At 30.7% G+C, this 24,008-nt stretch overlaps 3 protein-coding genes and 1 long non-coding RNA gene across 5 annotated transcripts in view; 1 reads left to right on the forward strand and 3 right to left on the reverse strand.

Moving 5' to 3' along the window:
• Window positions 1-24,008, forward strand: part of LOC125825807 (eukaryotic initiation factor 4A-2-like) — a 468,338-nt gene that overhangs the window by 234,779 nt on the left and 209,551 nt on the right. The gene's annotated exons all lie outside the window — the stretch shown is intronic.
• Window positions 8,761-12,486, reverse strand: LOC125825841 (uncharacterized). Its single transcript, XM_049505128.1, has 7 exons — window positions 12,427-12,486; window positions 12,179-12,339; window positions 11,933-12,056; window positions 10,634-10,867; window positions 10,334-10,450; window positions 8,869-8,913; window positions 8,761-8,823 (listed from the first exon to the last, which is right to left on the reverse strand). Exons 1-7 carry the CDS (start codon window positions 12,484-12,486, stop codon window positions 8,761-8,763), a joined length of 804 nt encoding a protein of 267 aa, XP_049361085.1.
• Window positions 12,493-15,023, reverse strand: LOC125825825 (uncharacterized). Its single transcript, XR_007442918.1, has 4 exons — window positions 14,986-15,023; window positions 12,895-13,016; window positions 12,718-12,795; window positions 12,493-12,553 (listed from the first exon to the last, which is right to left on the reverse strand). It is a non-coding gene; the product is annotated as an uncharacterized LOC125825825 (long non-coding RNA).
• Window positions 15,388-16,181, reverse strand: LOC125825842 (uncharacterized). The gene is made up of 3 exons (XM_049505129.1): window positions 16,034-16,181; window positions 15,592-15,871; window positions 15,388-15,479 (listed from the first exon to the last, which is right to left on the reverse strand). Exons 1-3 carry the CDS (start codon window positions 16,175-16,177, stop codon window positions 15,388-15,390), a joined length of 516 nt encoding a protein of 171 aa, XP_049361086.1. The 5' UTR covers window positions 16,178-16,181.

The raw sequence follows: 24,008 nt of genomic DNA on the forward strand, positions 1-24,008 counted from the left end.
ATCCGATGATGGTTATCCAAAAGTGAAAGTATTATGAAGCATTGTGATTTGCGAACAAAGTAATATGAGATATGAAATTATAATACAAAATTAAATGTTGTAAAATTAAAGTTTTATTTGGACATGTAATTTAGATTTCATAAGTTATTTTCTTTATATTCGTGAGAGCTTCACAAGCTATGAAAACTATCAAAATTTCTCATTTCTTATTCAACCTTACCAAATGAACAAATCATAGTTCATAATCAAGATATCAGAATATCCTAAGGCTTGCATTGTCACGTATTGTCATGTTCTTTTGTAAAGATACGTTTGTGATTACAATTTTTTACATACACATAATTTTATAAAAATCGACTAAGCACTAGTCAACAATAGTAGACTAGTAGTCACTAATTATTCTTTAACATAGTCCTTTTTTTAAACTCAGTTATTATGAATTTTATTTTTAGACTTAAACTCAGTTAAAAAGAACCTTTATATATATATATATATATATATATATATATATATATATATATATATATATATATATATAGTCTTTCTTACTAATGATTATCCCATGTCTACGAATAGTTTGAATACCGTTTGTAAATGTTCTAAGTGTTCTTTAATAGTATGACTAAATACTAAGATATCATCTACGTATACTAAAATAAAATTTTATATTTCCAAAATATAGTCTTTCTATGCTTGGGGTGTTTAGTCTGGCTTCTTCTGAATCAAATGAGTCTTGTTGTCTTCCTTCTATGGCATCTATGCTTATTACTAAATATATACTTTCATTATCTGACATATATTCATCTACATTTATTAGGGTCTCTTGGAAGTCTTCTATAAGCTGGGCATTTCTCGTTCTACTATTATTTCTTTCTAGACAAGTGTTAGCTAGATGTTCTTCACTTCCACAAGTAAAACAAGCTAACCTATTTTTGTAAATTATGTTATTATTATGTTTTCTTATGTGTCTATCTTTATTTAGATAAGGCTTTCTAGCCGTTGATTTTCTTAGATAGTACTTTTTACTAGGTTTGTATTCTTGGGTATTTTGATATGTCCTTTTGTATTTTCTTTTTGGTGTACTTTGATCATAACTTTGTGTTGTATATATATTCTTACAAAAACCAGTCTCGTTTTGTTTTAATTATTTTTGTATTTGTATATTCATACATTTCTCTTGTAATATTTCCATAACATGTTGTATTTTATGTCCTATGGACCAGTTTACGTTTGGATTTTGTATTACTCCCTCTCTTTTATTCCATCTTTCTTCTATTTCTCTTCCTAAGGCTCCAAGGAGTTTGTTAAAAAGTTTTTTTCCCAAACTTTGGTCAAATGCATTACCACTTATGGCGCAATAGTAGAAATAGTCTTTTAAAAAGATTTTTATATGGCTCCAATTAGTTATACTTATTAAGTTGTTCTAATTTTATTAATGCATTCTTTTGCAATACTACTAAGCCGCTATTTGGATCTTCTCCTGTCATTAGGCTATGTATTTTATTAGTAAAATTATACGGATTTGGTCCCATTTTACTAGTTCTTGAAATTCTTGAGGGTAAGCTACTTTGTATGCTTCCCATACTCCTTTATTTGATTCTCCTAGAAAAGTCTCCATGTATCTATACATAGTGTCACGACCCGAGAGCACCCCTTAGTCGTAACCGGCGTACTCGACCTCTCGGAGGTCTAATACAAGCCTCTTAGCATTCATTCATCGCATAAAACTAAAAATCATAAGGAATTAAAAACTTTCTTTACCAAGAAAACATTTCATAAAAAAAAAAAACAATAGCAAGCGGAAGACTTTCTAGACTTTATACATGATGTCTCAAAACCATCTAATACTTAAACAAAATTCGGGACCAATCCCATACAACTTAAACAATACTAAAAATACATAAAAGAACATATGGGGTATTGTCCTCGAATATATGAGGACTCACCAAGTCTTCATCTTCAACACTTAGAAACCTATCAAATAGCCATGACATGTCACCATCTCCTAATCCCTACACTTTAGTCAAAAAGGGAAAGAAAGGGGTTAGCACAATTAAGTACTAAGTATGGAAGCCATGCAAAAACATGCTAAAAGGGACGTTTATTGGAGAAACATGTTTTTATGCCATTTGGTAAAACTTCATGGAAAAAAATACAAGTATAAGAGTCACAATATCCAACCATAACCAACATACAAGTCATTAACCACTTTAGCACATACTCCACACATAACTCATTCCTTCACCTTAAACCATCCACCTCAAGTAACCCTTGGACAACACTTTGTGCAATGTATGGATAGCGTCTCATACCACCATCCACACTAAAGCATCATCCTAAGGCCACCAAATGTGAACTTACCACTTATCATGCTTCATATCACAAGCCATCATGCACAACTAGTACCAATGTACAACACATGAACATAATTGACAAGTAAGCCTTTTCATCATTTCTTGACCTCTATCTCAAGTTACCCAAAGACCAACATTCTTTAAGAAACCATTTTTGGAGACATTCAAGCACATAAGGGGACTTTCACATAATAGTCGTTAGACTTAGGGAACTCACTTTAGTATCTTCAAAGCCTACTCGTGTCATGTGTAGATAGCATCCCATACTACTACCTACACGTTGTAGAACCTATCCAATAACTAGAGTGCGCATCCCACATGATGGGAATAGGCATAACCGACATAGACCATACTAGCTAGGTATGGAATCCGGAGTCTATCCTACTCCGTGGAGGTTGTTCTACTTGCCAAAGATAGAACTAGTAAGCAACCCATGTAGGCACATGGTTTAGGGGATGTCCAAGGAAGTTCATTGTGCCTAATCTCATACTCAACTAGGCCACCTTCCTAACCACATCCACTCGGTGCTAGCCTTGTTTCCCATAGAGTATTCAATCACATATGTACTTAGAGAAGGTTCCTTTTCTAGTTCAACCAACTCATAGTACCTCTTCCCAAGGAAGGCCCCATTTCTTAGTCATGGCCAATCAAGGTTCATAAGGATAGCTCATTAAATCCCCCTGGAAGGGTGCCTTAGGCCTACCGATTTTTCATTAAGGGTGCCTTAAGCCTGCCGGTCCAAGGTTCATCATTTCACACATGAGAAGGGCTACCACCATTAGGTCTACCGATTTCATGGTTTTACATTTACTTAGGAAAGCTAGACTTATGAAAGGGCACCATTTCTTAGTTTTGCCGATTCAAGTCTTGGCCTAGAATTCCTCTTTTAGCATTTATAAAAAGGGCACCATTTCTTAGTTCTGCCCATTTCACACATTCATGCATTCAAGACTTTAAGTAACAAGGAGGGACACTTTAGTCTACCAACCAAGTCACAACATTTTCATTTAAGGATACTTCATAATCCAACATCATTTCATATATACATCATGAGAAATCATACTTTAACTCACAATGCTATCCACTTTACATAGGATCATCACAAGATCACATAAAACTCATTCACATCATACCTTCACACATAGCTTCATATAAAACTCATTCACATCATACCTTCACATATAGCTTCACATAAAACTTTACATATAGCTTCATATAGGACTTTACATATAACCTCATTCATATATAATAATATAACAATACAATAACACTTATATAATGCCCTTCATGGCCTCAATTCACAATAATACAATATTCCAACATTATGCAACAACTTCCCCAATGCCTTCATGGCTACAATTCACAATAATACCACACAAGAACAAGATATAACACTTCCACCAAAGGTGGATTCAACCTACCAACAACAATTAATTCAATAAAGAGAGTTCAAGCTTTCTTACCATAATTCAAAGTCATAGCCAAAATCACCAAAAATCCAAGCAATCACCAATACTTCACTCATAAGGCTTACCACCCTTAATTCACCCATTATCAACAATTAATCATGAATAAACATTAAACAACACAAGAGATATTAATACAATTCACTTTACACATAATTCCATCAACTTTGAATTTATAGAAATAGACCCACTTCATAAACACATTTTGGGGTTTTGTAGAATACAAGGATTCATGGAGTTTTTCATCTTAAGACATCAAATAAACATCAATAATATCATAACTTATCATTTGAAATCATTTCATGCAAGAACCCATGAGTTTGAGTAGAAATTAGGCTTTTTCACAAACTTTGGAAAAGTTGAAAACCATTTGAAATTGGCTCTAGGGTGATAGTTTGCCCTAGATAAAGAACTCCCATACCTTTACTAAGATTCCCCAAGAAATTTGATGAAGAAAACGTCTTGCATCCACAACCCTAGCTCCCACTTCTTCTTCTTCTTCCCTTCTTTCACTCAAGAACCCTAACTCTTACTCTTTTAAAATGGAACAAAAATGATCCACAATCAGCCTAACACAACAATATAACCTCAAAAGAAATGATTTGTGAAAAGACCAAAATGCCCTTAAATTTCCGGACGGACTCCCTGCCAAACTGCCCAACTTTCAAAGGGCATAACTCGCTCATACGAACTCGGAATCGAGCAAACGCGGTGGCGTTGGAAAGATTGTTCCAAGGGATTTCCAAAAATAACTGGAACTACTCCTGGATCATCCTGATCTAGGAGTTATGACTGCTCAAAGTTGGCCAAAAACTCACTAATTTCCACACTTGGCCGAATTTCCAGATTCTGAATTTTTTTCCAAAAATGACTACTTCCAATTTCAAGCTTCTTCATATTCATTTTAAATTGTAGGATGTTACACATAGTTTCCGCATCTGTTTCACTATTATATATGTGTGTGTGTGTGAGAGAGAGAATGTGGGACGGAGTGGGATAGGACAGCTTAGGTTGAAAACAATTTATGAAAAATTAATCTATCTAAACAAACATAGCTACTTATTAATAATACATAGCTATATTTAAAATATAACCTAACATAGTTATACTTACGATTTTCTTATATGAATTTTATTTTTAGAATCTAACTCTAGATTTTATTTTTAAAAATATGGATGTGGGACGGAGCAGGATAGGACAACTTAGGTTGAAAATAAAAATTTTAAGGAAAAAAACATAGCTACTATATTTATAATACATATCTATAATTTTAAAATATTATCTAATGTAACCGTACTTAGGGTTTTTATATCTAATATATCATCTCTTGCTCTCCTCTTTTCCTCTTCCTCTATCTGTCCCGCTTCATAGGTTGTATAATTTTGCTATTTATTCTTCAAGATTGTATTTAATTTTAATCTTAATACAATTAGTTAATCGTATATGAATTAAATCGATAGAGAAAAATCACTCACCGAGTTCCTTGTGTTTTTTCCCAATCTGAAGACATCTCAGCTACTAAAATTGAAAAGGATAAAGAAATTGTGAATTTTCCTTTATTGAAACAAAGAACATGTAATTTTTGTTGTATCTTTATTAATTCATATTAAAATAATTAAAATCCAAAATATTAGTTTTATTTCTTTTCCTATTGACAACACAATAAAGTAATTATATTAGGTATAGTAATATACAATTGTGTAATGACGAAATTGATATAGTATGAATTAATATGTATCACTTTGAAATTATTATCTAAACTCTTCTGACTGAATATAATAAAGCCTTTAAACATAAAGCTACTATCATTTCTTCATTAAAAATTGAGATCTTCTTCGAACTTGATGCACAAATAGATAGAATAGCAGCAAATAGCATATTTCTAGCATGCATATTCGTGAAACTCAATCTCATTTAAAAATAACAACTAATACATGTTGGCTTGATTTCTCTATTGATATACAAAGATATAATTTTGAAAAGAAATTGATACAATTTGATATAGATACCAATTTTTTCGAATTATATCTGATATGTGTGTATATATATGTCTATCTGTTTTTTACAGTTTCAAATCTAAGTATTGAATTCATAATTCACATTTTCAATTTTATGTATCATACATGTCTATGATACATATGTATATATGTGTTTTATACTCTTTTTATATCAACGTGTATCTATTTCATAGAGTGCATGTATCAATTTTTAGTATCATACATATATCAGATATACATGTACATGTGTGTTTTTGTGTTTGGTTGATAATTCATCCATATGCGTATCTATATATCTATGTTACAGTTTCAAAGTTAATATTATATGTATCGGCGTGCAATATTGAGAGAAAGATTCGAACAATATTTTAGAGATACATATAGGAGAGATGTACAAATACGAGTTGTATCAATATGCATACTATATTAGGTCGTATCTTAGATACAATATCTATATCTTGCATTTCTCATTTCTCTTTCCAAACTCTCTCTCAATCTCAAACTCATTCACTTCTCTCAAACTATTGCTATGAATTGTAATTAAGTAAACTATAATTTGATATTCATAATTATGATACAAACTATAACTATCTATGAAAATTTCTCAAATAATTTTTGTTATGTGCAACAGGGCATGCGAAGTTTTAGCAAGTTTATGCGGATTTGATCTGCCTGCACGTTTGCTATCCTTGTTTGTGTTGATGTTTTATATTATTGGGCGCTAATTAAAAGTTCTATGTTTTGAGTAACTCTCAGGGTGTGTTTGGTACGAAGGAAAATATTTCCTTGAAAAATAGTTAATTTTTCTTTTTTTTTAGTGTTTGATAAGCAAATAAAAAGATATTATTCCATTTATTTTTTCATATTATCTAGCAAAATATTATAAAGATGAAATGCAATGGGATATGAGTGAAGGTTCGGGGGTGGCATGGGGTGGGATGGTCAATAGTGGTGGTTGGGGGGGGGGGGGGGATAGATGAAGAAGAGACAATAAACTATTCCACCAAGTTGTTTTCTGTACTTCTAAAAGGGAAGTCAATTTCTTGAGAAAAAGTAAAAAATAGTCCCTTATCTTTGGGTTAAGATTCAAAGTCATTCTTGAGTTTTACATGAAGCACTAGTAGTTCCTCATTATTAGTATTGGTTATTTTTTTTTATCTTCCCCCAAACTTTTCCCTATTTTTTAACGTTGATTTTGTCCACAATTTTATGTATGAGATGTTCAATCGTCTTTTATATATTTAGTAGAAATAATAACTTTATGTGAGAGAAGGTGAGAAGAAGAACATCATGTTCTATTCAGTAGAAATATTATTGCAGCTAAACTAAGAAAACTTGGCATATGACGTTGTAAAAAAATGAAAAATTATACTATTACACATGAAATCGACGTGGTGAACCTCACAATTTTAGTTACAATAATATTTCTACTAAATAAAACAAGATGCTTTTAAATACGATACATTATGAAAAATAAGCAAAAACCATCCAAACAAAGTAAGACAATTAAAACGAGTCCGGAAACAAAAGGGCAACAAAAGTTTTCGAAAATTTCAAAAAGGCAACTAAATTATTTTTCAAACCAAAAGGGCAACAAATTTTAACAACGTTTAAATCAGAGTTTCCGCCGCAAGGTGTAGAAACTCATGAGCCTTACAAGGCGCAACAACTTTTAGCCTTGTAAGGCTCAGTCGGCTCAGCCGCCTTGAGCCTTACAAGGCGCAAGGCTGCTTGTGCGTTGTAGGCTATTTTTTTTTAAAAAAAAATTGATTTTATTTTCTTGAGTTGTTATATATATATATAACAATAAGTTTTATTCTTATTTTAAAACCATCATTGAATTCAAAACTAATATTTGAGTCTAGAAATTGGACGTAAGTCATGTTTTGGGTAAGAGAGATACATTTGAATTCAAAACTAATATTTGAGCCATTCCTTGTAGTTATAATTATCGTGTCCAATATAGATCTGGTACTAAATATAATTTTTGTCACTAAAAGTAAATAGTTAGTGACGAATTTCATGTTATAGGTAATAATATTATAGTTATATATCATATTTGTTGTATTGTGTCATGTCCCTATGATGTGTGTTTTTTGATACCCTTTAGTTTGTTGACTACTTAAACACGAGTTTGCATGGAATGACTCTAACCATTTGTAGTGATCGATGTATAAAGAAAGATGTTATACGCAAGCATCGTCCATATATTAGTATAAATATTATAGTTTTTTCAATATAATAAAATGATCGTGCATCTATTTATTTTTTATAATATAAAGAGATTTATATAGAGTTGCTTTAGCCCTGATAAGAGTGACAAACACGAAAACACCTAGGCAAATAGTTTTGAACTAGATGAGTGTTGCCCGTGCAACGTTTAAAATTTTATCATAATTTTACTTCTGTTTGATATCTAGGGTCCATCAGGGTTCCAGGAGAGTAGAAGGGGTTGCAATACACAAAATTCTACAATACCAAAACAATTCAGTTTACTCTTGAATCTAGCCATAGCTACACAATAATAGGAAAAAACTAAAAATAACAATCAAAACATCGAAAACTCGAACTTTATCTGGGATTCATTGATTTTCCCCAGTAGAGTAAAAGGGGTTTGCAACAAAACACAAAATTATACAGTAGCAAGACAATACATTTCACCAAGATTCCTTAACCAAGATGAAAATCCCCTTCAATACTAAAATCTCAGTTTGGAATTAGTTCCATACATACGAATACATGTTAGCCATAAAACATTGTGGCTACTTTCCATGTACATTTCGATTTCAAAAAATAGCGTATTTATAATGGATCTATAATTAATGAGTTTAAACACATTATAGCTGCCAAATTTGTTCATTATATATTCAGTGAGATACTTACATAGTTTAACATTTCCTTATGTGGGAGTGCTAATTACATACATTTACATATTATTTTAAATTAGACAAAAACAGATGCATCTTTCATGCTTGGATTTTCTGGATCATCTTTGATCAAAATCACCTGTTACATTAAAATTGAGGGATTAAATTAGACAAAAACAGATACATCTTTCATGCTTGGATTTTCTGGATCATCTTTGATCAAAATCACCTGTTACATTAAAATTGAGGGATTAAATGTCACAGAATCACATAATTTATACGACATAGAATGAGCATGATGAGAAGTAGTGAAAGAAAAAAACAAAGCCAAATGTTTAGAACTTAAAGCATGAATTACAAATGTATGAAATGAGATCTAAGTTAAAGATTAATATTATAGTAAAAGATTGGAAAAAAACAGTTAAGAAAGCACAGTGACAATATGACCAAACAAACTGGAACAAAGCTCAATAGGCTTAAAAAATGACAATACTCATCCAAGATTTTAACCCATATAGGCGAAGAAAATCTTGGTAATTCATAAGATACAACTCAAACTATATTATATATAAGACTAAAGGAGCATTATTCATAAAGAAATTGATTCAAAATTGTGACAATAATGTCAAAGGATTAATCAATCTGGACAAAAAATTATGAATTTTTTTTAATTTAGTTTAAACTTGTGTTGGAGAAATTTAGTTCAAGAGATTCACATGTAGATCTTGAGCAGATACTATATGGACATATGATCGCGACTATAAGAATCTCAAGTATCGATCAATCATGAAGAGGTAGAAACCGAGTAACTGAACCAAAATTTTAACTCATATAGACAAAGAAAATATAATATGATGCAAAAATAAAATCTGATGAAAAATTATAAGAATTCGTAAAGTTTATATAGTATTGAGAAATAGCATTGCAGTAACAGTGTTTGACCAAAGTCTATGGCAGAATTTGGATCAATTTTATTATTTTAATGAGGCTTACTTCATACAGAAAGTGCTAATTGACTGATTTGGAGGGTAGGGGGAGAGTGAGCGTAACCATATAGGGTTCATCACAAGCAAAATATAAAATAACATAACATGTGCAGAGTATATAGTACTAAGTCTCATCTAGAATTAGCATAAAGCTTTCCCAAGCTTTGCATGTAGTATATAGGATTATTCTCATCATCTTTTTCTAGATAGATAATGTGAAATCATGGACTAAACATTAATCAAGGATAATCAAAGTCTTTCTATGGTTGAAAGATTCAAATAATAATATACATATAAGAGGATTAATTATATCTTGTTATTTTTAATTTAGACAAATTTGCAGAAGAAATATAAATCAAAATAGGCAAACAGTTTTACCAAACAGGTTTGATTTCACAAGTTTTTAATTATTAATTGTTATTTTGTATTGTAGTTTTTGATTCTATCAGTTTAAGGTGGTTATTCCAACAAGATCAATAAAGGAAAGTTACATCATCTTTTAGGAACTAAAAATGAACACAATAGTCTTTAGTCATAACAATAATTATAACAACAGAAAGAATATATTTTCATTTAAGTTGATAAATGGAGTACCTGTAAAAAGATAATTTTTAACTAACCTGCTATTATAGGAGAAAATATTTTCAATTTCCGCAAAAGAACAGGAACATAAGGCATCCACATAGCAACATCAAAAGCTTGAAAAACACGGCATACAGTGGCAGCAGCAAAAGAGTGCAAAAAATGACTGTTTCGAGAAGCACAACAAAAGTGTTCCAACTGCAATTCAAAACAATCAAAGATAATGTGTCTAGAGACTGAATTGAATTCAAAGAAAATAAATACAAAGAGAAGTAAATCCTATTTATATTAGTCAATTGCAAAGATGAACTTTTAAACAATGTACAAAATAATTCAAATACCTTTTAATCTTTTTCATGGGAGGATTTTTCATTTCCATGCTTGGATATTCTTTTTCCCTGAACTAAGATGTTCAATTGTGCGCTTTTTCGCATCTGTAATATTGACTGTCGTAGATGCCATTGATTTATGAATCACATCTTGTTTCTCCAGGTAAGACAAAATGGATAATTTTTGCGTTGCATCCAATTTTTTTGTGAATAGCCTTTTTATTTGAATGTTAAATATCTTGCCGTTCAATTCATCTTTCACATTTTGGAGGGATAATGTTTCTTTCTGAAAAAATGGAAAAGAATGATAATAATAACAAAATCATTAATATTTCATATATTATATATATAATAATAAGAAATAAAGCGAACAGACAAATCGAAAGAGATCCGATATTTTTACCATAAAAGAAGATGTTCAACAACAATATCATATGCAAGGATCGTGAATTTTCAAATAAAAAAAAAGTGGATGAGGAAAGAAAAGTGAATCACAAAAAAGATATTAAATTTGTTTTAAAAGGAAAATCAATATCTCTATGTTTATGTATTTACATCTGAACTCAAATTCAATATTAAAGGTCTTTCAACTAATCAGAGCCACACATGCAGCAGTTCTAAAACGGTGACGCCTATTGTGGTAGGTGCGCATGACAGCTTAGGCATAAAGTTCTCAGCCAATGGGTAGCTATGTGAGATGTTATAAAGAAAGTTAACTGTAAACATACAACAAAAAGTATAAGTTGGGTGATTCACGAGATATTTGTCTATTGAAGGTAAGTTTCCATTCCCACATCATTTACAACATTCTATGCTATTTGGTAAGGAACTGACGAGATATTGTTGGAAAGTTGTGGTCTCAAGTTCTTGCTACTATAAAGGTCTTCACAACTTACATTATACAAAATGAATCTTTATTACAAATTTTCTTATGCTAGAATTCTAAGCCTATAAAGCTATAGTATCCTTTTCAAGTTAAGGAAGTCATATGTTCACTTAGTTGAAACTCTTAAAAGTTAGATAGTATATTTTTCACATAATTAAAGAAAGTAATTGGCCATAATTTAATTACATATATACATATATGATTAGTAATCTAAAAATAAGTAATTGATAATTACATATCTTCACACGCAAGATAAGATTATAGCCTACTTTATAATGTATGGTAGATATTTTTAGGATTACTACTTGCGATGTTATTATGTGCATTTAATTTAGACAGTAGTGAGTTAGAACATTTCATCGTAGATTCCTTTAACTGTTACAAGCCAGCGGCAGAGTTTATAAGAAAATACAAAATCAGAACAGGTTTTTTGTGATTATTTGGTGAGCAAAAAGTAATATGTACCTTGACGAAGAAAATTTCATAAATTTCTTCTGAAGTGAGGTGCAATATTTTCTCTGCAATTTCATCCGAAACAATAGCTGTTGCAAAATCGTTGTTGTCCTTAATAGTAACTTCAAATTGACATCTGTTTTGATAATTAATGAAAATATTTTAAAATAATGATTAGTTAAGACATTTATTTCTTTGAACAAACAAAATAAATAATCTTAATTAGTAATTATTAATTTTGTAGAAGAGCAAATATACCTAGGAATAAGATGTGTGGATCGGTGACAACTTGTGCAGTATATTTCTCTTCGCACATTATATCTCGTGAACAATTGCTTACAATTTGAGCATAAGAACACACTAAAGCGTTGATCCTTACTTGCAAGGGACAATTCAACCTCAATATTAAATACTTGTCCCTTCAAATTGAATATACCAAATATTATTTTTTACAGGGAAATTAAAAAAAAAAATTAAAAATAGAATAATATATTTGTTGTTCTCACTGGAGGTTGTGCCTGGATGTTAGCCACATATATAACTTCATCCTCAAATGGAATCAACATAATAGAGCCTATTGGAGTTGTACTTTTCATCTTATAAGAAACAAGCTTTGCTTCAATTGTTTTGATCCTATAAACAAGTAAAAATACGAAAATTTATTAATATTAGCTCATCCAAAATAAAAGAAATAAAAGTGAAATTTTAAAACTTTGTGATTGTAAGATTAAAGATGTTTTTTATATCTCAAAATATTCTGAAATTTCGATGCATTAAATAAAAATGTATATTATCACGTCCTTAACTCAGCAGCCTATGGATATGGAGGATTGATTTCAATTGTTGTATTGAATTTGCTCGTCAAACCAACGAATCTATTCGACATTCCTATGTGCATTTGAATATGTCATTTTAGTTTCATCATGTCATCTATTTTTCAATAAAGGAAAAAATAAATTTATTCGCACTTTTACCTGAGGATGATTTCCTAATTTTCCTAGCAAGAATGATCGGGTAATCATGAAGTTGGTTGAAAAGTTTAACTCCCTCATGATCAATAAAATCCTCCCAAAGTGTCAGTTTTGTTGGTTTTTTCCTGCATATGTTTTGAAGGATGTTTTCAAACATTAAAGTTGCAGAAGATATGTGATATTGTAAAAACATTATAAATAATAAAATTCAAATCAGATTATTATTAACAAATACCAGCATTTTTGTGCTATAAAAGTCAAAATATAAGATCCACGAACAAAGAAAAGAGTTGAGTTGGACAGCGAAATTGATGAACTTTTTAATCTATCAAAGTACTACAGGTATTCAAAGTGATTGAAAATTGAGATTCACAGACACTTAGTCTCACTGATTGGAGATTGTGAAGAAAATGAAGAGATGATATTAGTCTATGATTACATGGCTAATGGGCCATTGAGAGAGAACCTTTACAAGCACATTAAGCCACCCTTATGATGGAAGCAAAGGTTGGATATTTGTATTGGTGCAGCTAGAGGTCTTCACTATCTTCACACAGGTGCAAGGTACACTATCATCCATAGGGATGTGAAAACTACAAATATTTTGGTGGATGACAAGTGAGTGGCAAAGGTTTTTGATTTGGATACTTGGATCCAGAGTACTTTAGAAGACATCAAGTAAAAGAAAAGTGTGATGTCTACTCGTTTGGGGTTGTCCTATTTGAAGTATTGTCTGGAATGTCAGCTCTAAATGCTAGGACATACAACATGTGGGTTAAGGGGAGGTAGAGTGTTCACAAACTTTACCCTTCCGAGTACAACAAATCAAAGTAGGTATGAAAAAGAAATACTGCATGACAAGAACATAATATCTACCAGGAACCTTAATAAACTTGGATATCATTAGCTGTTGATCAAAATTCAATCTTGATCTTTAAGAAATAAGAGAAAATCATACCAGAGAAAACAAATCAAACATGGCAACCAATATATTTCTTTTTAATAGACTATCTCCACAATATTGGGAAGTTAATTCATCTAAAATAAAAAGGGCAGGAACAAACCAGGAATAAGATCAATCCTTATTAAAACTGAACCTTTACTTCACTCTATTGATTGACTACAGTAGAACCATGAGAACTTTTTGAACCTAAAACCAATTGTTTATATATGATATTATTTAGCAAAAAGCAAAAAAAGCAAGTAAACACAGGAGTAACTAAAACATGGTATAAAGTAGGCAGATCTGCAACTTTCACATATCCAGATTCATCCCATAATATGTTTGCCATTTCACTCAGAAATTAAAAGCTTTCCAGACATTGAACAGGCTTACTTCAGTCACCAATAAACAAACAAAGCATGAGACCGTGAAACAGCCAGAAAGACTTAACAGAATCAGTCTTCAGGTCTCAATCAATTATTGCGTCAGGATCAGGCTTCAGGTCTCAATGAATTATTGCATCAGGTTTATGTTTAGAATCAAGATCGAAACTTTAATGGTTATGGCATTTTTACAGAAGCTAGTGGAATGAAGAAGATGAACAAGGAACAACATAAAAAGCAAATAAGGAGTTCACAAAGTTTCAAACAGCATTTTGATATAGAAAAGGTCAACAAAACACGTGGAAAGATCACCACCGCGGATCTCTTAAGTGATGGATTAAATCAAAGTTGTAAGAGACACATAGATACAACTATTAGAAAGATAATTTCAGATTATGTTTTTTAATATTATTATTTCTTTAAAACAGAGACATCATTATCATATCTTATCATTTTGTTTTGGCCCATCTAAAATCCCTTTTCTCTGCAAGAAAATCTACACTTTATGTTATCTTTATATATTAATTATAATAATTCTATGTTAAATGTAACCTTCAGTATATAAAGTCATCTGAAAGCTGTATATATTTTGGAATTTTGTATTATTATTAGCATCATATCAATTGAGTAACAGTACACACTACTAAAAAAAATTTGTAACCTTTTGAATTAATTTTAAAACACTATCAACCAAAAAGAACCTTTCTTTGAAAACAACTAATAAGATATGAAGATAAATGACAAGAGTAATATTCTATATATACTTACAGCTTGTCCATGATAATAAACTCTTGAATTAGTTTTCCAGTTACAGTCCTTGTTGAAGGACTATTCAATCACATTACTCTAACAAAAGAGAGGGGAAGATGCAGAAACAAACCAAAAGAAGAAGAAGAAGAAGAAGAAAAAGACAATCTTCGCAAAAATAAACAAGAACAGTCCTAAAACTACAATTAAACTCCGAAAAAGTAGTAACCATTTGGAGAAGACGTCTACAAAGACAACGTTACTGAAACTCAAAAGAATTAATCACTTTATTAAATACAAGTATATACATCAACTACGAAAATGGAAAAGAAAAAAAAAACACTATCAACCAAAAAGAATCTTTCTTTGAAAACAAGTAATAAGATATGAAGATAAATGGCAAGAGTGATATTCTATATATTCTTACAACTTGTCCATGATAATAAACTCTTGAATTCGTTTTCCAGTTGTAGTCTTTGTTGAAGGACTACCATTAATGACAATGGCGAGTACATCTTGCATTAAACAAAAATAAAGAAAGAATAATTAGATCATGAGAAATATTCTATTATAGTAACAATGGATTTTATGTGAATAATAAGAATAATTAAATAAATTTATAAATACCAAATTCAAATTCTTTGGGTTGATACTCAAAAGTGTCAAATGTGGTAAGAGCTAGTCGTGTTGGTGGTGGTAATGGATCTTGTGGAGGTTTGACCTCTTCAACTGGTTCAACAATGGTGTTTTTATCGAGTGTCCAAATGAATTTGTTAAGTGAATTTTCATATCCAAGAGGTGGCACTTTCACATGTGCAACAGATACCAAGTAAGTCTTGAAAGGAGCAAATTCTTTTTCAAAACATGTTATATCAGTACTGTAAATAGTGGCCTGAACTTGATTCTCCTGTAAAAGAATTTGTAAAAAGTTTGATTAGTTGTGTAAAATTTAAAAGTTATTTATTATTTTTCATATTATTAAAGTAAAAATATAAAATAATGGATTATTTAGTTAACTGAAGTAAAGTTACGGTTTTAAAATCAATAATAAATTAATAAAAATAAATACCTCTTCATCTTGCAGAATTAAGAGTTGGTATTTTGTGGTTTTATCTTTGTTGTCCCTTGGTCGACTTTTATCAACAACTTGGACTTTACAGGTCCAATCTTTAGTATCGGGAGTGATCATATTGATGGTATATCTTTCCGCCATGTTGAACTATCTGCAATTAAAATACATTATAAGAGGATAACCTAAAGGTAAATGTATAATGAAAGCAATATTATAAAATAGATAAATATAAGTAAGTTGTATCTGAGATTTACCATTGTAAATTAAAGCACAAAGTTCAAGAAAAGGCCTTTTCAATAATTTCATTGTAGACAACATTATATGTCGAATGATCATCATTTTCGTCAATTATAGGTGGTCTAATTAATACTTTGACACTGTTAGAACTTGTTGCTCTTGATAAAGCAACATACAATTGTCCATGAGAGAAGACAGGTTCGCGTAAATATATACCAACAAAATCTAATGTCTGTCCTTGAGCTTTATTTATAGTCATGGCAAAACATAATCATACAGGAAATTGTGTTCTCTTAAAAGGAAGAGGCAATTTTTCATCTTCTGAAGTCATGAGTGGTATTCGTGGAATAAATACATGTGTATTTTTAAAATCACCGCTAGATATTGTTGCACTAATAACATGAGGTTTAAAACCATTACATATTAAGCGTGTCCCATTGCATAAACCTTCACAAGGATTTAAATTTCTTAATAACATAATCGGACAATTTTTCTTCAAAGTTAATTTGTATGGAGGTAAACCAGTAGGATTTAAAGTGTGTAAGAAATCTTCATATTCACTTTGATCCTTTGGATCAATAGTTTCATCTATAGCAATATACATTTTTTCAGTGTTTGGAAATTGAGAGATCAACATGTCATTTATTTCATCAACAAAATCATTTTTAGTTGTTAGAATAGCACGAGAAGTAATAAACGAAGTTTTTGTACAACATGTGTATAAATCAGGATAAGCATTTCTAAAGAGAAGATTTAGAGATTCTTTTTCAGAACTAAAAGGAATAATGAGGGAATGAGGAATTTGAATTTTTCCATGGTCATTTGTTTTTTCTTTTCCATCACCAATTCTCATTAAATATTCACAAATTTCAGGATCTTTAGTTGCACGCATATTCTTCGATAACTGTAACTTTTCAAGTTGATTCCAAATTTCAGAACACAATAAACTTTCACGAATAAATCTTCTTTTTTTCCACTACGAACAACCGGAAGAGTTTGTCTGAAATCACCACTAAAAACAACTATTTTACCACCAAATAACGTATTTGTTTCCATTAGATCTCTTAAAAGTAAGTCAAATGCTTCAACCATTTTCTTTTTTGCCATTGAAATTTCATCCCACACAATTAATCGTGCATCTCGTATTAAAGATGCTAGTGAACTTTGTTTACTAATAATGCAAGTAAAATTTTCATTGACATCAATAGGAATTTTAAATCGAGAATGAACAGTTCGACCTCCGGGAAGAAGTGAAGCTGCAACACCAGAACTTGCAGTTGCTAAAGCTATAAATCCCTTGTGTCTTATTGTAGCTAATAAAGCACGATATAAAAAACTTTTACCAATTCCACCAGGACCATCAATATAGAATGCTCCAAATTTATTTGACAATACTCTATCAAGAATAATATCGTAAGCCTTTCTCTGTTCAGTGTTTAATTTATTTTGTAATAATAAATCTTCCTCACTAAAAATGATATTTCTTTCGTAACGAACTTCTTTAGCTTCTCTTGCTATTGATGAAGGTTTGATATATTCTGAAATTAGTTCAAATTCATTAATGTCACGACCCATTGAATGAAGAACATCATTAATGCAATTTAATACTTTATAACGCATTTCTCTTACATTTAAGTTCAAACTTTTTTTGAAATCTTCAGACATTGGGCGTTCAAATCTTTCCCATAATTCTCTAGAATTTGTTGGATTACAATAAATCAATAACATAGCAAATAATTGTCTTAAACTGGATGGCATTTGATAACTTGCAGCTTCAGACATGCATCCTACCAAATTATTATCACAAAGTAATAGTTCTCTTTTTTCTGCAGCTTCCCTAAATGAATTATATTGTACTCCATTTACAGTTCTCAGATTTTCATATGATTTTGGCCCTCTTACGTTCATTAAAAGAAGTCTAAGATAGTATCTTTCTCCCTCGGTTGGATGACATGTCACTACACGTCCAATAACATGACCTAGTTTACGACGTGTCCACATTTTATCTGTTGTTGACCATACAAAATGTTCTGGAAATTCACGATATAATAAATTTAGGTCCATAGCTTCTTTGTTTGATTTATTCATTAAAAAAAAATCAGTCAACATTATTTTTCTTATCATGGGATTACTTGCAATTTTACTAATATTGTCGGTACTTTTGAAGGAAACAAGTTGTTGTCCATCAAGACGTAGTTGTAGTTGATATACACTTGGACTCATTTCACTAATAGGAAAAGCGAATATTCTCCATGCAACTTCAGGTGGTGATACCCACCTAGCAGATTGATATTCTTTTATTTCATCTATCTCTAGGTTTACATCATTAGTCTGTATATGAAATGCTATTTTATCATGTCCTTTGCAAATGTATTTATAAATGTACTTAACAACTTTTATATCCGAACAAATCTCTACATTTATATGACAGTTGAATTTACAAAGTAAATATGGATTGTAAGGAACAACCCACGAGTTATCAAGAAAGTGTCCTCTAATTTTCACACTTTTTCCTGTATTTCGTCTTCTATAAATTGGGTATGATTTTTTTTCCTTTAGTTGTTTGTTCTACAAACTCTTTAGGATACTTATTTTTACAACGTCCTTTTTTTTTCATACAAGAATTTTTTGGATTCAACTTACCACAAGGACCATGCATCATGTGTTGTGTAACAAGTGAGTATAAATAGGGATATATATTTTCATCTGGTATTTCAGCACATACAAAGCGATCATATGCTTCTGGAATTAGTAATTTGTAATTCTCATTTATTATAATAAGAAAGTGAGCATGGGGAAGCCCTCGTTTTTGAAATTCTATTGTATACATAAATGCTGCAACTTTACCAAATATATGCCTTTTCATTATATCATTTTTCAATTCTTTTATTTTTGCCCTCAACACTCTACTAACTAGATCAGGCCTATTTTGTACCTCATCAGTCGATATAAGTTTTTCTTCTATTTCGGGCCAAGAAGGATTACATGTTATAGTCAAAAATATATCAGATTTTCCAGTACTTCCTATGCACGAAATACAATTGCTATTAAGATGTACATTTTGATTATTTATGGATTTACCCTTGGTCGTCCTTGGTCTCCACCTTTATATATAATAGAAAAATATATATGCACACACATATGTAACAAGAGTTTAGGGTATTATCATCATAGTTAAGCAACCCACTCTAGCAAACAAATTGATAGTAAACACGAATACCTAGTTTGAGCACAAAAGAGACGAACAAGTTTAAGGAAGATGGATACCCAACTTGAGCTTGAAAATGATTTGGGTAAAAACTATAAAAGAATCATATGCTTAATACGGTGATACCTGAGAAGATGAAGAGATTTGAGAGTGTGGTATGAAATTAAGGAAATATTATCTAATAGAAATTGTTATATATAAAATGGTTTATGAACATCAAAAGGCAATTACAAACTTCATAAAAGTTTAGGATATAATCAAACTTCATATTAAGATTTTTATTTTGTGCAATTAATAGCAACATAATTCTTAGAGAGAACTAACAATAGTAATTTTCTTACCGCAAAGGAAAATAACAAAAAATAAATAAATGAGCTCACAAAATTTTGTGAGTGTAGGTTTGAATGCATGAGATTTTCGGAAGGAATCTTGAAAGAGTTAGACAGAGAATATAGAAGTAGATTACAAAGTAATTGAATACACATTACCATGTTTGTTAAGTCATGGATAACCTATTGTGGATAAACTATTTACTGGACCAGACAATAATTTATTATTTCTTAGATATAAATCTGCAACTATATTATTTTATTTTTGCATATATGTGTGAGGACAACATAAATCTTTACATCAATTATAAAATTGGGGGAGAGAATTAAACAAAATAATAATGATGTCAAACCTATGTTTTAGTGGTAAAATTTAAAAGTTCGAAAAGAACTAGAAGAAATTTGTTGCAAAATTGAAAGAAGAACATATCTGGAATTCGTTGTTGTTGGAGTTGGAGCAAGAGAAATGGAAGAACTGATTCTTGTGTTGAAAATATTGCATCTATTTTGTGCTAAAGAGGAAGATGGAGTGTTCTAGAATTATGGAGAGAGTGTATTTGTCAGGTTAAATTTACTATTTTACCCCTGGTTGTCCTTGGTCTTCACCTTTCTATAGAAAAAAAAAATTGTTGGTAAGGATATAAAGCATTAAAAAATTATTTAAGGCATGAATGAAAATTTCTAGAGAAACATAGTTTGCCATTTATATTTGATATTTTTGCCACGTGGAAAGAATTTGGGGACAAGTACAAATATAACAAAAATTAAATTAAAAAAAATTGTGTAAATAACAAATATACCCTTAAAGATCTTTCTAGATCTAGTCCCATTAGATATCCATCTATTCTGCTTCTTCATCTTTCTTTTTCCAAACATGCACCCTCTTATTGTTGTTGTTTCTTCTTTGCATTTAATTTTACTTTCTTGATGAAATATCAATGTAAGGTTAGATTTTTGAAACAAATGGTTAACAAGGTAAGAAAAATTTTGTGGATTAGTGCAGATGAGATTTTTTTATGAAACAAGCCCACTTACTTTCCCTGCAACTCCAAACAATTCCTTCTCTCTCTTATATTCCTATCCCTCGATCTCTAACTATATTTTTTCCTCCAAAATTATGAAAATGTTTGTCCATTTATTATTTCCTACAAAATATTTTCATCAAATTCACACCCTTCATTATATTTGGGAACAAAACTACAGATTAATTGAAAGAGAGAACACAAGATTCTAAGAAAATTGGGTGAGTTGATGTAGACATTTTTATGGATATTGATTATAACTACAGTGTGATATTCGAATTGAGAGACATGTTCATATGGTCTTGAACAACAACCTTAATATAAATGAAGAAGAAAGCAATTGAGAAATTTGAAAGAAAAAAAATATCTTGTATTACTATTGAAAATGGAAATTGTCTGCAGCTTCCTTAATGAATTATATTGTACTCCATTTACAGTTCTCAGATCTTCATATAATTTTGGCCCTCTTACGTTCATTAAAAGAAGTCTAAGATAGTATCTTTCTCCCTCGGTTGGATGACATGTCACTACACGTCCAATAACATGACCTAGCTTACGACGTGTCCACATTTTATCTGTTGTTGACCATACAAAATGTTCTGGAAATTCACGATATAATAAATTTAGGTCCATATCTTATTTGTTTGATTTATTCATTAAAAAAAATTCAGTCAACATTGTTTTTCTTATCATGGGATTACTTGCAATTTTACTAATATTGTCGGTACTTTTGAAGGAAACAAGTTGTTGTCCATCAAGATGTAGTTGTAGATGATATACACTAGGACTCATTTCACTAACAGGAAAAGCGAATAATCTCCATGCAACTTCAGGTGGTGATACCCACCTAGCATATTGATATTCTTTTATTTCATCTATCTCTAGGTTTACATCATTAGTCTGTATATGAAATGCTATTTTATCATGTCCTTTGCAAATGTATTTATAAATGTACTTAACAACTTTTATATCCGAACAAATCTCTACATTTATATGACAGTTGAATTTACAAAGTAAATATGGATTGTAAGGAACAACCCACGAGTTATCAAGAAAGTGTCCTCTAATTTTCACACTTTTTCCTGTATTTCGTCTTCTATAAATTGGGTATGTGTTGCGTAACAAGTGAGTATAAATAGGGATATATATTTTCATCTGGTATTTCAGCACATACAAATCGATCATATGCTTCTGGAGTTAGTAATTGTAATTCTCATTTAGTATAATAAGAAAGTGAGCATGGGGTAGCTCACATTTTTGAAATTCTATTGTATACATAAATGCTGTAACTTTACCAAATATATGCCTTTTCATTATATCATTTTTCAATTCTTTTATTTTTGCCCTAAGCACTCTACTAACCAGATCAAGCCTATTTTGTACCTCATCAGTCGATATAAGTTTTTCTTCTATTTCGGGCCAAGAAGGATTACATGTTATAGTCAAAAATATATCAGGTTTTCCAAAACGTTGTACTAATGCTATAGCATCCATATACCGTCTACGCATATCTCTTGGACCTCCAGTAAAGCTAAGTGGAAGTATGCGTTGTTTTCCTATATGTGAAGCTTCTCTAGTAATTAAATCTTGATTAAAAGAAGCAAAGTCTAATCGTTGGCTTTCAATTTTTATCCATTCATCTACTACATATTGTTGGAATAATCTTCCTGCATGCAAGACTATATTTTCATCATCTCTTATTTGAAGTTTGTAACAATAATATTCACGACAAGAAATAGTGTCTCGTTTGTGCTTTTCTTTTAGCATAACTTTGGCTTCCATGTTAAGCAGTCCATCTATTGAACACATATTTTTTATACTTGGTAGTTGTTCTTGTTCACAATATATTTGTGTTGATGTTCTTGAAGAACATTTAATTTTCTTAATACCACAGTGCCATATGGAAATAGCAATGGATATTGCAATGGATCATAACAACCGTAATAATAATTTACCAATTGACTTTTATCACTTTTTGTATATATTCGAATATGTGGTGGAGTAGAATTAGTAATATCTTGTTCTACCCATATTCCTGCAACTTCTGATACTGTTGGTAAATTATATATACGCTGATCTAAGCCAAAATCACACTTAAGTGCAATATAAAAATCAGATAGTTGTGGAACATCTATTAAAGATTTTAAAAACATAGAGTATGGATTAATTTTTAATATTTCCATCAAAGTTCTCACAACATACTCATTTAATTTATTTGAACATGCCATTCGATTTTGTAATTCATTTTAACTATCAAAAAAATATAACTGGAGATTTTTTCCTTTTTTATCGGTAGGAATCAAGTCATTTATGAAATGATACATCTGACCTTGAACCCGAAAAGTATAAATACCATTATTTCTTTTTGCTAATTCTTTGTCATAAGTTACTCCAAGAGATGTGAAAGCAAATATATTATTGTACGTTCTAATGTAAGTTCTAAAATGTTTTGATAGCTCTGTATTTTCCAGATAAAGGTTCTTATATTCTATTGGAATCTCATGTGAAGTTAATTGAACAGAACCATTGCTACAACAAAATGCAGGCGGTTCATATTCAAATTTGTTGGCTTTACAAAATTGACAATTTGATACTTCTTTTAATTTGATATAATTAATTTCTGATGGCATAGTACTACCTATTTCTGATAGGAGCAACATGGGTTTTCTCATAATAAGATTAGAACTTTGTGCAACAGAAACAATGGTGGAATTAGAAGATGATGCAGCAGGTAAATCATTATTCATTGAACTTTCAAATAAGTTATGTTTTCTTATTTCAGCTCTCTTTGCTCGACGACGTGCTAGAAGAATCTTTTTTTCCTCAGGTGGCATCAATTTGTATAATTCGCGTCTCCTAGCATTTCTATCTGCATTTGATTTTTGAAAAACATGCACATTTTTGTGCTTTCTATTAATGGTGGAATTAGAAGATAATGCAGTAGCCAAATCATTATTCATTGAACTTTTCGATAAGTTATGTTTTCTCATTTCAACTCTCTTTGCTCGGTGACGTGCCAGAAGAATCTCTTTTTCTTCAGGTGGCATCAATCTGTATAATTCGCGTCTCCTAGCATTTCTATCCGCATTTGATTTTTGAAAAGCATGCACATTTTTATGGTTTCTACTACCTGACATATTTGGGATCAAAATGATTTTACACAAAACAATTATCTG

Source organism: Solanum verrucosum, unplaced genomic scaffold (assembly GCF_900185275.1).
Source record: "Solanum verrucosum unplaced genomic scaffold, falcon-dt-bn FXZP01000247.1, whole genome shotgun sequence".
Classification (NCBI taxonomy): domain Eukaryota; kingdom Viridiplantae; phylum Streptophyta; class Magnoliopsida; order Solanales; family Solanaceae; genus Solanum; species Solanum verrucosum.

What these genes read in the sequence shown, in the direction of transcription:
- LOC125825841 (XM_049505128.1), bottom strand. Translation starts at nt 12,486, where the DNA reads ATGTTGATTCCATTTGAGGATGAAGTTATATATGTGGCTAACATCCAG. An exon ending in ACATCCAGGCACAACCTCCA is followed by an intron (nt 12,340 to 12,426) that starts GTGAGAACAACA and finishes TTCAATTTGAAG; the next exon opens with GGACAAGTATTTAATATTGA. An exon ending in CAGGGAAAAAGAATATCCAA is followed by an intron (nt 10,451 to 10,633) that starts GCATGGAAATGA and finishes TTTGAATTGCAG; the next exon opens with TTGGAACACTTTTGTTGTGC.
- LOC125825842 (XM_049505129.1), bottom strand. Translation starts at nt 16,177, where the DNA reads ATGGCGGAAAGATATACCATCAATATGATCACTCCCGATACTAAAGAT. An exon ending in TAATTCTGCAAGATGAAGAG is followed by an intron (nt 15,872 to 16,033) that starts GTATTTATTTTT and finishes ATTCTTTTACAG; the next exon opens with GAGAATCAAGTTCAGGCCAC. An exon ending in ACCCAAAGAATTTGAATTTG is followed by an intron (nt 15,480 to 15,591) that starts GTATTTATAAAT and finishes GTTTAATGCAAG; the next exon opens with ATGTACTCGCCATTGTCATT.